General features: G+C 44.9%; 1 protein-coding gene across 1 annotated transcript in view; it reads right to left on the reverse strand.

Annotated features, from left to right (window-relative positions):
• Window positions 1–14574, reverse strand: part of C2H6orf132 (chromosome 2 C6orf132 homolog) — a 49925-nt gene extending 35351 nt beyond the window's left edge. The window contains exon 1 of the mRNA XM_056818232.1: window positions 14230–14574. Coding sequence (XP_056674210.1) covers window positions 14230–14374 — 145 coding nt within the window. The 5' untranslated portion in view covers window positions 14375–14574. The remainder of the gene's footprint in view (window positions 1–14229) is intronic.
• Window positions 14575–15369: the final 795 nt, after the last annotated feature.

Below are 15369 nucleotides of genomic sequence, written 5' to 3' on the forward strand. Positions count from 1 at the left end.
TTTCTTCTTATGCAAAATGAGAGCATAGGATTAGGTAAATTCTGAAGCTCTTTGCATTTCTAAGCTTATGATCTTATGCAATAGAAGTGGCATTGACCTAGGAACAGGAGACCTATGTTGGAGGACAAGTTCTGCTTGCTGTGTGGTCTTGGACAAGTTACATCCCTCTCTGAGCCTAAACTTCCATCTGGATAAAATGAGGAGTTTATATCAAGATGGCATGTAAGATTCCTTCTAGCTCTGATATCCTGTGACTCTATGACTTTAGGATTCAAAGTTTGGTGGAGCCCCAAGAGAATGATGCTCTTAATGCTCCAGGGAGAGGATGTCTAAGAATACCATCCCCTGGATTCTACAAGGAAGGTGATCTTAGCCTTGTGCTTTGGCATTGTGGTGAAACCTACAGATTCATTCTCTGAAAAAATCTTTTTAAACGTTTAAAATAAAATACATAGGATTACAAAGGAAGCTGACATTCCAAAATAAAGATGTTTTTCTCCCCCATTTAGGTTCATGGATCCTCTGAAATTTATTCCCAGACCCCAAGTTAAGAACTCCCTGTTGTCATGGAAGACAGAGCCAAAATTCAGCAACTCTGGCAATCCCAACTAGTTGTCAGAACTCCGCCAACCCCCAAATTTAGTGCTCCTTGCTTCCTCAAATTAGATTTTATATTGACTTGTCTATTCTTTATTTCTTGGTATCTCTGACCACCCTTGTTCATAGAAGGTGTTTAATAAGTGTTTATGGAACTCACTCTAAATTTACATGGACTCAGTAATTTCTTGAATCTGAAGGCTGAGATCTCTGTTCCCCAAATCTCTTTACTTACCCCTAGTGACACTTTCCCCTCCAGAAGGGCCTCACTCTAGGGTTAGAAGCAGGTCAGTCAAGCTAGCTGCATGCAAAACTAGGATTCATGGGGAGCAGAGACACCTGTCCAGTTCTAGAAATTTGCATGCAATTCATTAGGAACATCTAGGGACAGCATTCCCCCATTTGTATTTAGCTTCCAGAAGAGAACTCTTCAAACCATTGACTAAGCCAAGTGAAACTTTAGTGTTCTCTAGAGGCAGTTGACCCAATCCTGTTTGCCTCAGTTTCCCCAATAGTTTCCAAAATTTAGTTTCCCAAATAAAAAAGTTTCTCCCAAATTTCCAAATAGTTGACCCCTTGAACCCTGCTAACATCATTATTATTATCATCATCATCATCATCATCAATCTTCTTCCTTCTTTCTTCTCCTTGCTAATTTCTGAGAAAGTCAGGATGGGAAGCAAGCTTTGTATTGGATGCAAGCTCTTTGAAGGCAGGGATTTTCTCATTAAAAAAAAAAAACTTTTTCTTCTATTTTAGTATAAATTCTAAGATAGAAGAGTGGCAAGGGCTAGGCAACTGGGGCTAAGGGACTTTCCCAGGGTCACACAATAAGGAAGTATATAAGGCTAGATTTGAACCTAGGTTCTCTCTACTCTAGGCCTGACACTCTATCCACTGTGCAACCTAGTTGCCCCCCCCCCCCATTTATTCTTTGTATCCTGAGCCTGGCACATAGTAAACACTTATGAGATGCTTGCATTGGATTGCTCCCAAGTCTTCCTATCCATTCCTAACCTTCTCTCCTTTGCAAAACCTCTTGAGGATCCTGCAATAGATTTTATTGAATTTCTCTTAAAAGCACAATACTACAAAAGTCAGTTGAATTCTTAAGAAAAATCAGATTAAACCCTCCCCTTGTCTTCTTTCCCCTTCCTCACCCTGGAAGCTGCCTTTATGTCTAAATTAGTATAGGAAGGTTGGAATCTGACGTCAGCAATCACTATTTCCTCTTGGTATGCCCTTGAAAAATACAGAGGGAGTAGGGTGGGAGGAAAATCTTCAAAGAATGAAGCACCCATCATGGAGCTCCCCTTCCTCCCATCACATGTCAGGAAGCCATGTCAGAATCAGAACTGGCAGGATCCAGCTGGCAGGAACCCCATGAAGACTGGGGGCAGCTGTCTGGTCTATTCCCAAATCCTGGAAGGGCTCAGATCACACAGAGCACTTCCAGATGTTACCCTCTCAAGGGCTTTAGTGAAAATCCCAAACCTTTATGTGGGACACAGTAAAGAAACTGATCTAGGAAACCCAGCCCTGTTGGCTCCCTCAATCGAGGAAGGGAGAGGATTTATTAAGTACCTACTAAGTACTAGGCACTGTGCTAAGTGCATTACAAGTATGATCTCATTTGGTCCCCCCAACAACCCCAGGAGGTAAATGCTGCTATTATCCTCATTTTGTAGTTGAGGTAACTGAGGCAAAATGGGTTAAGTGACTTGGTCAGAGTCACACAGTGACTAATCCAAGGTTAGATTTGAACTTGGGTTTTCCTGAGTCAAAATCCAGCTCTCTATCCTCTGTAGCACCTAGCTTCCTTGGCTCCCATTTCTCCCTTGAGTAAGATTAAAAGTCATTATTAATTGATAATAATAACAACAATAATACATTTGCATAGCTCTTTGTGGTTTACAAAGGGCTTTCTCCACAACAGACCAGTGAGATCAACAGTTTTGTTATTGGTCTGCTTTGTTTGACTCTTTATGACCCTATTTGGGGTTTTCTTGGCAAAGATCCTAGAGTAGTTTGCAACTTCCTTCTCTGGCTTATTTTGCAAATGAAGAAATGGAGGCAAACTTGCCCAGGGTCACACAGCTATTAAGAGTCTGAGGTTGGATTTGAACTCAGATCTAGCTGACTTCAGGTCCAGTGCCCTATCTAGTCTTCCATCAGGTTGAGAGAGCCATTCTAATTAATTAGTCTTTTTTTAAAAACTCTTACTTTCCATCTAAGAATCAATATTGGGTATTGGTTCCAAGTCAGAAAAGTGATAAAGGCTGGGCAATAGAGGTTAAATGACTTGCCCAGGGTCACAGAACTCAACACTTTCCATCCCCAGGTCCGGTTCTCTATCCACTGAACCACCTAACTGTCCCCACCATATTCCTTTTAAAGTGGGATAAACCTTTGATCCTGCAATAAAACTACTGGGTCTGTAGCCCAAATAGATAATAAAAATGGGGAAAGGACCTACGTGTACAAAAATATTTACAGCTTCTCTCTTTGTAGTGGCAAAGAATTGGATATTGAAGGGATGTCCATCAACTGAGGAATGGAAGAACAAAATGTGGTGCACATTGGTGATGGGATACTACTATGCTATAAATTATAAGCAGGATGATTTCAGAAAAATCTGGAAAGATCTGCATGAACTGATGCAGAGTGAAATAAGTAGAACCAAGAGAACACTGTACACAGTAACAGCAATATTGTGGGATGATCAACTGTGAAAGACTTATTAGCAATACAGTGATTCAGAACAATTCTGAAGGGCTTATATGCTGGGGAATGTTCACCTCCAGAGAAAGAACTTTTGGAATCGAATGGATTTGGATCAAAGCCTGCCATCTTTCATATCTATGTATTTAGAATTTTATTTTGGGCTTTGGGTTTTATGTGAGTGTGTTCTTACAACAATGACCAATATGGAAGTGGGTTTTGCAAGATAGTACACATATGGCCCAGATCAAATTGCTTACCATCTCCAAGTCGGGGAAAGGAAGGGAGGGAAAGAGATAGTTTGGATCTTATAATTTTGGAAAATGTATATTAAAATGATTATTACATAAAAATGGGAAAATAAAATATCCTTTCATAAAACAAAGTGGGATAAGCAAGAGAAAAGCCAATGGCCAAGACCCCTCACTCAGAGTCTTCCTCCTTCCCTACCCCTCCAAATTTAGGAATGTTCTATTTTTGCTTCCCCTGTTCTACTCCCTTCCTGCTCCCATCCTACCCCCTAGAGCTTTGTTCCCTCAGTTACTATAGAGGCAAAATAATAGAGGTGGATGACAGACCTATGCAGATTTCCTCTACCCTGCAATTAGTTGATAAATACTTATTAAGTGCTTACTTTGGACTAGGTCCTGATACACAGAAAGACAAAAGCATAGTCCCTCCAGTAAAGGAGCTTACGTTCTAGAGGGGCTATCTCAGCAGGTACATGAGGGCCAGCAAGGTCTTTTGGACAAAGGTGCCAGGAATCCTGGGTTCTATTCTCAAACCTGCCACCTGGACTGAGTCTCTTCTGTCCTGGTTCTGGGAGGCCTTGGACCTGCCAAACTCAGGAACCATCTCCAGCTCAGAGGAAGCTGCTGGTGAAGAAAAAGTAACAGGCAGTCTTGGAGGGAAGGGCAGGGATGGATGCAAGAAGCAAGAGACAGAACAGTAGAAGCATTAGCCCTGTAGCTGTCCATAGTTCTCCTTTATGAGTTTACCACAGACTCCACTTAAGAAATCCTATTACTGGAAAGTTAGAGAGGAGGAAGAGAAGGAGGAGGGAGCCTAGCAATGAGTCATGAGGCTGGAGCCCCACAAAGCCAGGTGACTGCTGGCCCTGAGATCCTTTCTCTGCAATCCTTTCCTTCTGCCTTCAGGTCTAATTTCTGACTAAGAGAACCAGGCTCAGAGTAATTGAATTCCCAGATCCATTTAGCATTCACTAGGTACCATATGCAAAGGCCACTGTGACAGGCAATGCATGGGATGGGGAAGATCCCTCCAGGATCTTTAAAAGTTTGCTTAGCAATAATACATGTATAATCCAGTAGGATTTCTTGTCAACTCCAAGAGGGGGGGAGAGAAGAGGGAGAGGGAGAAAAAATGAATCATGTAACCTTGGAAAAATATTCTTAATTAATTAAAACAATACAATATAAAAAAGAAGTTTGCTCAGGGGGCAGCTGGGTGACTCAGTGGTTTGAGAGCCAGGCCAAGAGAAGGGAGTTTCTGAGTTAAAATTTGACCTCAGATATTTCCTAGCTGTGTGACCCTGGGCAAGTCACTTAACCCTATTTGTCTAGCCTTTATCACTCTTCTGCCTTGCAACCAATATACAGTATTGATTCCAAGATGGAAAGTAAGGGTTTAAAAAAAACTTGCTTAAATCTGGGTTTCCTCACTGTGTGACCCTATGCAAGTCACTTAAACCCAATTGCCTAGCTGTTGCCACTCTTCTGCCTTAGAATCAATACTTAATACTGGTCCTAAGATAGGAGGTAGGAGGTTTTTTAAAAGCTAGCTAATCATATAAAGTAATGTATGACAAATATTAGCTCAACGATGGACTGGGGAGTCAGGAGAACTGGGTTCTTCTTCCAGTTCAACGGTGAATTTGCTGTGTGGGCTTGAGCAAGTTGTCTTCCTTCTCTGGGTCTTTCAGTTTGCTCCTCTACAAATGCAGGGAGTGGATCAGATTATCTCTAAGGTCCCTTGCAACTGACATTCTAGGAGTGAGTGATTCTACAAGTGGCTCAAACAAGGAAGACTGAGAGCTAAGAGGATGAAATGTCAGTGTAGGCTGCTGTGGTCGGAGAAGGTTTCCTGGAGGTGCTCCTGGAGCTGAATCCCCATCTAGGATTCTAATAAGCAAGGAGGCAAGGGTGGGGTGGGGTAGAAAGAGGACTGATATAGGTAAACAGGTGGAACACAGGCACCATGTGATCCTGAAGCAGAATTTCCAGGCTCTCTGGCTCCTGTATCTCTTTTTCCTTGACTGTTTTCATTTCTAAAAAAATAAACACAACTTTTCTTCCTTCTTTACCTCCTATTTCCTTTCATTCTGTTCCTGGGGGCTCCCTGTGCCCCCAAACTCTTGGGCTGGGAAAATAGACTCCAGGGACACCCTAATCCTATATTTACTTGTATGCCAGGTTTAGTGCCCAGAATGAAAACTCTTTTAGGAGGGGATTGTTTCTCAGCTTTGCCCAGCACCTAGGACAGTGCCTTCACACATAGTAGGTGCTTAAGACTCTTTAGCTGAATCTAATGGAATAAATGCTTGTTGACTGAATATTCTTAGCAGGTAGAATTGTCCTTAGTCCTGGGGATGGGGAAGAAAGAGTTGGGGCAAAGACAGTGACCTTCTGGGCCCAAATGACCCCAGAGCTACAGGCTGGAGGGAAGCCTCTCTAATCGGATCCCAGGGAGTTAGGCAGGGACAGAGGCTTAATTCTGTTGTTGTAACCTAGAATAATCCCAGTGACCCCAGGCCCCCTCATCCCAGGTCCTGTTCTAATCCGCTGTCCCCATCAGCCAGGGGGCAGCCACCGCCTTCCCAGTTGAGGGGCAGGAAGGGATGTAGCCAGTAATTGACCATAATAAAGTGCTTGTCCTTCCTTGTTAATTAGCAGGTGAGAAGGACAAGAGGTTGAAAAGCTCCAGCCCTTCCCAGAAGGACTCCTGAGTAATCAGAGATTGCCTCACTCAAAAGCAAAAGCAGAGAGGATACATTAGACCCAGGACAGAGGAAGCTTTGGAGGGCATGGGGAAGCTGAAGAGGGTGGTCCCAAAAGAGCACCAAGGAAAGGTTGGTGGGGCGAGGAAGGGGGCGGTGGGTTTCTGTGAGGAGCAGGAAACAGAGATGATCATAGATGGGTAAGAGACAGTATGAAAAGGAAGAACACAGAGGGGCTGTGGAGTATATATATGGGGAGGGTGACATGGGGTAGGGTCAGAGGAAGCCTCCCTGTTTTTCCTGGGAAATACAGAATCATGGGGGCAACTTGGTAGCACAATGGATGGAGTGTCAGGCCTGGAGTTGGGAGGTCCTGGGTTCAAATCTGACCTCAGACACTTCCTAGCTGTGTGACCCTGGACAAGTCACTTAACCCCCATTGCCTAGCTCTTGCTGCTCTACCATCTTAGAGCTGATATTAAATCAGAAGGTAAGGTTTTAAAAAAAAAAATAAACGTAGACTCATGGATCTGGAAGGAGTTTTGGAGATCATCTAAGACAAGAGAATTCTTTACTTGTATGAGGTCATAGATCCCTTTGGCAGTCTGGAAAAACCTACGAAATCCTTCTCAGAATCACATTTTTAAATGCATAAAATAAAATACATAGGATTGCAAAAGAAACCAAGGATAATAAAATAAGTATTAAAAATATTAAAATTTTGGGGGCAGTTAGGTGGCTCAGTGAGTTGAGAGCCAGGCCCAGAGATGGAATGTCCTGGGTTCAAATGTGACCTCAGACACTTCCTAGCTGTGGGACCCTGGGCAAGTCACTTAGTCCTCATTGCCCAGCCCTTATAACTCTTCTGCCCTAGAATCAATACACAGTAATGATTCTAAGTTGAAAGATAAGGGTTTAAAAAAATTTAGAATATTAAAATTTCCAAGTTCCCACCCTCCTCTCCAAAACTATCTATCCATGGATTCCCCCAAGGATCTGTATACCTCAGGCTAAGAACCCCTAATCTAGTCCAACCCCCTTATTTTTTTAAACCCTTACCTTGCATCTTAGAATCAATACCGTATATGGGTTCCAAGGCAGAAGAGTGGTGAGGGCTAGGCAATGGGGATTAAGTGACTTGCCCAGAGTCACACATCTAGGAAGTATCTGAGCCCAGATTTGAACCTAGGACTTCCCATCTCTAGACCTGACTCTCAATCCACTGAGCCACCCAGTTGCCTCCTAACCCCTTTATTTTAAAGATAGACCAAGAGGTCCAAAGCAAGGAAGTGGTTTGCTCAAGGTCATATAGACAGTTAAGATACTGAAACAAGATTTGAACCCAGGTTTTGAGCCTTGACATCTAGGACTCTTTGGCCAGCACCGTGAAAACTGGCTACAAAGCAACAATAACAAGGGATTATATAATACATGTACTGCAGAGGGGGAGAAGGGGGAGGAAGAGGGTGGCAAGTTGAGTATGTGTGTGAGCAGAGCTCCAGGCAAACCACAGAACACCTCCAGGAAATAGAAGCACAAACAAAAGTCTCCTTCACACCCCTAGAAGGAAAGTCACAGGTCAGCCTTCCTTGCTGTTGCCAACGTGGTCCTGGCTGAGAAGATTAGCTTAGTTCCACTTAAAAAGAATCCAACTCCAAAGGCTAAACAACAGCCAAACCCTTGACCAAGTCCCCTTAGAGGTTTTCTTTAATCTTCCTTCATTTTAGGAGGCTGGGAATGTTAAAAAAAATGTATTTCAATATAATTGATTTCTATTATAATCCTATATATTTTATTCTTTGAAAAATAGTAACCTGAGGAGTCAATAGGCTTCACCAAACTGCTAGGGGAGTCCATGACATCAAAATGATTAAGAACAGGGACAGCTGGGTGGCTCAGTGGATTGAGAGCCAGCCTGGAGATGGGAGGACCTGGGTTCAAATTTGGATCCAGATATATTCCAGCTGTGTGATCCTGGGCAAGTCACTTAGCCTTTACTGCTCTTCTGTCTTGGAACTGATACTTAGTATTGATTCTAAGATGGAAAGTAAGAGTTTAAAATAAAAGAAAGAAAAGAAAACAATATTCTGAAGAGTCCATAGTGCATGACACAAAAATGGTTAAGAGCCCTTACTCTAATGAGATGTAGGAGAAAGAACAAAAGCCTTTGGTCCATCTCTGCACCTGTTGGTGACTTGCTAGTTCTGTAATTCCCAGAAAGTCTTATGAGCTTCCTAATAAAAATGATAAGAAGACTGGTGGTATGATGGATAGAGTGCTGCATTTAGAGTTGGGAAGACCGAGGTCAAATTCTGCCTCAGACACTTCCCAGATGTGTGACCCTGGGCAAGTTATTTCACTTGTCAGCCTCAGTGTACTTATCTATAAAATGGGGCTAATAATAGCACCTACTATACAGATTGTTGTAAGGCTCAGAAGAGATCATACATGTGACATGCTCTGTAAACCTTAAAGTACTATATAAATGCTAGCAATTATTGTTATTGTTATTATTAAAATAATATTTGCACTAGGTTGATGTAAGGACCAAAATGAGAGGGCATCTGTAAAATATTATCTGAGCATTAGCTTTAAGAACAGTAATGATAGGCACACACTTCAGAGCTTTCGGGGTGGTGGCCTCTTCTTTACTGCACTTAGCCAAATGGCTCTGGGGTGCCAGCCAATTAGAGAGGCATTAAGGAAACCTGTAATGGGGATGGGACTGGGTCTGGTACAATGGGAAAAGCACTGTGTCCAGAGTCAGAGAGCTTGGGTTCAAATCCCCCTTCTGATATACCTTGGGCAAGTCACTTAACCTCTATAGGTCTCAGTTCCCGCATTTGTACAGTTGGATTAGATGATCTTCCAGCCCTACAATCATTAGCCTATGATGCTCATGGCATTTCTGGGGTCCTGGGCATCCATCTGTCAGACACAAGGTAACTGGGAAATAAAGAACCACCCTGGACTCTAAAGATACTCAAGGCTATTTCTCCCCCTCAGAGTCAGGGTAGAGTAGATGGCCTCTCCCTAGGAAGCTGACAGGCAAACAGTAAAGCTCTGTTGAGAAAGGAGGAAGATGGGGGTGGAAGGGATGAAGAGAAGCTTAGGGGAACACAAGGTCCCTTCCACGTTTTCAGGAAGGAGACCCACCCTGGCTTAAAGGGAAGAACAACAACCTTGAACACGAGGGTGCTCTATGATCATGAAGGACTTTCCTATGCATTATCTCATGTTATCCTTCCCACAATCCTGTGAGGTAGAGGGTGCAGGTATTATTAGCAACAATCCCATTTTATAGATGAGGAAACTGAGGCTCAGGGATATGGAGGGATTTGCCCAAGCTCACACTGCCAGTAAAGGGTGGGGAATAATGATTCAAACTTGGAATCGTCTGACTCCAGAAACAGTGCTCTTTCCACAAGACTCGTTAGGACAGGAGATCTTTCTTACCTACAGCTAAGGAATCTGACAGCATACTAAGAATAGCCGGGCAACTGTACCATCAGGTTGTTGTCGAGCAATCTTTTCAGTCCTGTCTGATGCTTGGTGACCCCATTTGGGGGTTTTCTTGACAAAGATACTGAAGTGGTTTGCCATTTCCTTCCCCAGCTCATTTTACAGATGAGGAAACTGAGGCAAACAGGGTGAAATGACTTGCTTAGGGTCACAGGGTTAGATCTGAATTCAGGTAGAGAAGTCTTCCTGACTATAGATAGACCCAGCATTCTGTCCACTGTCTCCCTTAGCTGCCCACTGCCAGCAGCAGATGATCCTAATCTGTTTCTTCAAAGTCCATTAGGAAAATACCTGTATTTTCCTGTCCTGTGTTCTCCTAGTGTATCTGGGGTGGAAATTGGGAGGGGGGATTCCCACAATACATTAAAAACTCCCAGCACCTCTCCCCACCCAATCCTTCTACACTGATTTGTCCAAATCTCTATTACTATAGTCTGCTGATGGGTCAATCCTTATCACCCCAGGCTCCAGAGGAATAATCACAGCCAGAGGGTCTGAGGATTCTAGTCTTTAGGTCCTTGGGTGGCTTTGAGAGAATTGCTTCATCCCTCTCAAAATCAGTTTCCTCAGATGCCTAATAGGACAGTGAGGAGAAAAGGGCTGAGGAAAGCTTGAGTAAACAGTGCTGGAAATAATCTTTCAATAGGAGTGATGGTCAGAAACCTATGATGTTGTTTATAAGAAACACATTTGACACGGGGAGACACACACAGAGTAAAGGTAAGGGGCTGGAACAGAATTTATTGTGTATCATCTAAAATAAAAAAAGCAGGAGTAGCAATTATGCTCTCAGACAAGGCTAAAGCAAAAATAGATCTGATTAAGAGACAAGGAAGGAAATTATAGCTTGCTAAAAGGTACCATAGACAATGAAGTAATATCCATACTAAACATATATGCACCAAATGGTATAGTCTTCATATTTTTTTTAAAACCTTACCTTCCATCTTAGAACCAAAATTGGTTCTAGAGCAGAAGAGTGATAAGGGTAAGAGCTAGGCAATGGGAGTTAAGTGACTTGCCCAAGGTCACCCAGCTAGGAAGTGTCTGAGGTCACATTTGAACTCAGGACCTCCCATCTCTGGGTCTGGCTCTCAATCCATTGAGCCATCTAGATGCCCCCAGCTTTCAAAATTTAAAAGGAGAAATTAAATGAGCTTCAAGAGGAGAAAGGAGTGGTAGAAACAAACCCCATTTTCACATTTCCTAGTGCTTTTCAAAGTACTTCCATGTTTATTATCAGAATGTATGATTTTCATGAGCAGCTAGACAATAAAGTTCTTAGAATGCTGGGCATGGAGTCAGGAAGACTCATTTCCCTGAGTTCAAATCTGGCCCCAGGTACATCCTAGCTGGTGACCCTAGGCCAGTCACTTTACCCTCTTTGCTTCAGTTTCCTCATCTATACAAAAAATTGGAGAAGGAAACGGCAAACCACTCCAGTGCCTTTGCCAAGAAAACCCCAAATGGGATTAGGAAGACTCAGACACAACTGAAAAGTCACTGAACAACAACAAATGATTCTCATAATTCTAGAAGACTGTCAGAACAGATATTGTTTCCATTTGAGATGAGAAAACTGAGTGAAGCCCAGAGGCAGTCAATAGCAGAGTCAGAATTAGAATCCAGGGCTCTTGACTCCTGGTCCATTCTTTCCATACTTGGGCTCTGGTATAAACAATTCTCCCTCCCTCTCCCATGCCATACATACCCACCCACCCCTATTCCTGTTTGACAGGGTGGAGGGCCAGCTGCCACACCCACCAGCACCCAACACTTCCAACTCAACTAGCACACAGGAAACACGGAGAACTGACTACCCAATGCATGCTTTATTTTCCACCCTTACTTGTGCTGGGACGAGCCCAGGCTGAGTCAGCTGTGTGCCTAGGCCCTGCCCTGGGGAGAGGGAGCTGCCCCATGGGCTGCTGGCCCTGCCCAAACGGAGGAAGGATACCAGCACCTCCTGGATCCAGGGTTCCCTCTTCCACTGTCTCACCAAGTTCCAAGTGCCAGGAAGAATGAAAACAAAAAATTTCCTTCTTCCTCTTCTGAAGGTGCTGCTACCTTTGGCTAATCTCTACTAACCCAGAGCTCAGAGATTTAGAGGAGGATACAGAAAGAAGAGTTTCATCCCCAAATCCTTCCCAATCCCACTGAATTAAGAGCCAAGAAGGTCCTGTGAGCTCTGCCTGGCACATGAGCACACAGGGTATATTAGGGCAGACACTAGGCTCTGCCCCTTTCCCCCAAATGCACAGCTTCACAGCTTTAAGGGGGAAGGGAACTCAGAGGCTATCTAAGAACCCTCTTCTGCTACACATGAGGAAACAGTCCTGGACAAGTCAGTGCTCAAAATCAGGAAGATGGTAAAGTGGTCTCACCCCCTCATCTTAAAGACATCCTCATAATTCCATCACTAGAACTTTTTGCTCATTGATTGTATAAACTGAAAATATTGGAGACTGTTGCGCATTTGTAGAGTTTATTTCTGTGCTTCATATTGTGTGTGTGTGTGTAAATTGTAAATTCCTCAATGATGGGGGCTAAGTTCAGGTAACTTTCTCTCTATTCAGGCCAGCATAGATTCCTTGAAGGCCCCCACCACCACTGGCATAAACTCTCCTGCTCCCCCTGTAACTGGTAGTAATAAAGAAAAGTTCCCTGAAGCAGGACACTAGAACCAACTAGTGTCCAGTGACTGCAGGGGCCCCAAGTGGGGTTCTTGAAGCTTGTCCTTGCCACATCCCCAGAGACACAAGCTCATCTTGGGCTTTGCAGAAGTGTCTGACAAAGCTTGTGGCTGACCTAGGATGGAATCATCTTCTCCACCCTCCATTTCTCCCAAATTAGAAGAAATACAAATTGCAATGAGATGGATTGATAAGGTGACAGACACACAGTCCAAGCCCTGGGGCTTGGATGAACTGTCCACTAATTTCTTCCTTTGTAAATGGCTGTCCATCCTGACCTAGTTTAGCAGCAGGGACTGCTGCAGTATAGTGGAAAGGGTCAGAGGACTTGAATGATCTTGGCTAAATCATTAAGACTTTCTAGGTCTCAGTTTCCTTACTTGTAAAGAGAGGCAGGTGGTTTAAATGACCTTAGAACTCTATAACCATTTTCTCCCCCATTCCAGCCCCCACAGTTTCCTCTCGATCTGAATCTCCTTCTTTCTAACAGAGCTCCTTAAAACCATTAGAGAGGTGCAGCTAAGTGGCCCAGTGGATAGAGTGCCAGCCTGGAGACAGGAGAACTGGGTTCAAATCTGACCTCAGACTTCCTAGGTATGTGACCCTGGGCAAGTCACTTAACCCCATTTGCCTAGCCTTTGCCCTTCTGTCATAAGAATTTTTACTGGGACAGAAGGTAAGGGTTTAAAAAAAAAATAGAGAAATCCAGAGCCCAGAATGACTCTGATGACAGGGATGGAAGTTGGGGAAAAGTCCATATTAAGTGAAATTATGTGTCATTTCTTCACATGGGCTGGCACCAAGGACAATCACCCCTCACCTCTATTGACTTTTTCAAAGGCTGATAGAAAACCCAAACATGCCAAAGTGGGAGGGGCTGCGTGAACAGTGTGGCTCTGATGACCCTGGAACAGCTGGCTCACCCTTGGCTCCTCTGACCAACCTGGCCCCGATGTGGCAACACTGGGCAGGACCTGTGGCAAGGTCAGAGCATGGAAGTCAGGGGTAAGGGCAAGGCAAGGGGTGTCAGGAAAATCCTTCAGCTCTCTCTCTGATTGAGAGCTGGAACCTTCGAGAACATTTAGTAAAACCCTTTTCTTACAGATGTGGAGGAACTTTTTACAGGAGGGGAAACTTGACTCAGAAAGAAAAGCTTCCAGATTAGAAAGACAAAAGAGGATATTGGGTGGGGGAGGGAGATCCACTGGCAGGCCCAGCTACAAACCCTCACTGACTGTGAGAACTAAAAAAAAGAAAGTTATTAACCAACACAGGGAAGAAGGAACACTTCAGAAAGAGGGCTGTGGGGCTTTCAGGCAGGGGAGTGGAAGGAAGTCCTGCAATGCCTTCTTTTGGGATCCCCTCCATGCACATCCACACATCTCTAGATTCCAACAGCACCTCCTTCCCAGAGCCCAGCCCAGCAATCAGTCCCTTAGCTCTCCTCCCCCTTCCCCAGCAGTTTCTCTCTCTCCCTAATTCACAGGTTCTAACGCGTCCCTTTCCCGTCCTCCCTCTTCTCGGAGTCTCACGTCTTCCCTGCAGCACAGAACCCATGCAGGGAGCCTCAGCCTCGCACTCCCCGAGCCAGTGTGCCTCTCCGCTCTCTGCAGAGAGAATAGGAAGGAAGACTCTGGGCCAAGTCCTTCAGTGGGGGCTTTCGGGGGACCCTTTAATTCCCTGGCCCCTCCCACTGGTAGAGCTCTCCCCCTCCCGGCTCCAGCTGCAGAAACGACTCACCAAAGTCCCTGGTCCCCTCTACGGGGACCTCCTGGGTGAAGATCCAGGGCGGGTTGGTGGCGTACAAGGAGGTGGTGGTGGGAGTTGAATGCTTCTTCCCGAAGAGTTTGCTGAAGGTCCCTTGCACAGACTGGTTCTTCTTCATCGTGCCCCCAGTCTGTGTTGGGGTGCAGAGGGACCTCTCCTCCTCTGCACAGGGCTCTGCCGAGTTGGGCTGGACTCTGCACCGGCCTCTCCCCGAAGGGAAGACTCTAAGAAGCCATGCCTCCGTCCACGGTCCTTAGCCCGACACGGGCTGCAGCGGGCTGCAGGTGTTGGCGGCTCCGCTGCGCTCCTGGAAATGGGAGGCACCTGGACAGGTAGAAGGCTTGGTTGCTGTTACCTGGCCCCGCCCAGCCGCCGCGCCACAGCAGCCGCCCCACCGCCCAACTCCCCGGGTCACATTCCAGCCTCCCTCCTGCCTACAACAAGCCATTGTTCGGCCGGCCTAGCTCGGGTAGTCTGGGGATCTCTGCCCAGCATACCTCCTTCCTAGGAGGGATGGCCGCCTAGGATCTCCCCTGGCAGTTTTTGGCGGGGCCCAGTGAGTCCTTCCACTCAGGTTCCCTGATTTCTCCCGCCGCCCCAACATTCATTGAGAAAAGGGTTTAAATTCCCATAAGACCTAGGTGGATGCATCGTGCTTCAATAGGACCAAAGGTAGGAGTTAGACCAGAAACAGAGCTTTGAGAGCATCTAGTCTTCTTTTTAAAGAGTAGGAAAAGACTTGTCCATCAGACCCTTCCCAGTTGTGTGACCCTGGGCAAGTCACTTGACCCCCATTGCCTAGCCCTTACCACTCTTCTGCCTTGGAGCCAATACACAGTATTGACTCCAAGACGGAAGGTAAGGGTTTAAAAAAAAAAAAGACTTGTCCAAAGTTATTCCAAAGAATAAGGAGTGGAGGCCGACTTCAAACCCAGGTCCTTTTTCTCAGTCCTTCCATCTCATTCCACAAACATTTATTGTGTGCAAGCTAGAGGCAGAATAGCCCAGTGGACTGGGCACTGGACTTGGAATCTGAAAGGCAGGGGTTCAACTCTTAGAGATTCATTTTCCCCCCTAAATTTTTAATATTTTTTATCACTTGAAACCTATTTT

The sequence above is a fragment of the Monodelphis domestica genome, chromosome 2 (assembly GCF_027887165.1).
Source record: "Monodelphis domestica isolate mMonDom1 chromosome 2, mMonDom1.pri, whole genome shotgun sequence".
Taxonomy (NCBI): Eukaryota; Metazoa; Chordata; class Mammalia; order Didelphimorphia; family Didelphidae; genus Monodelphis; species Monodelphis domestica.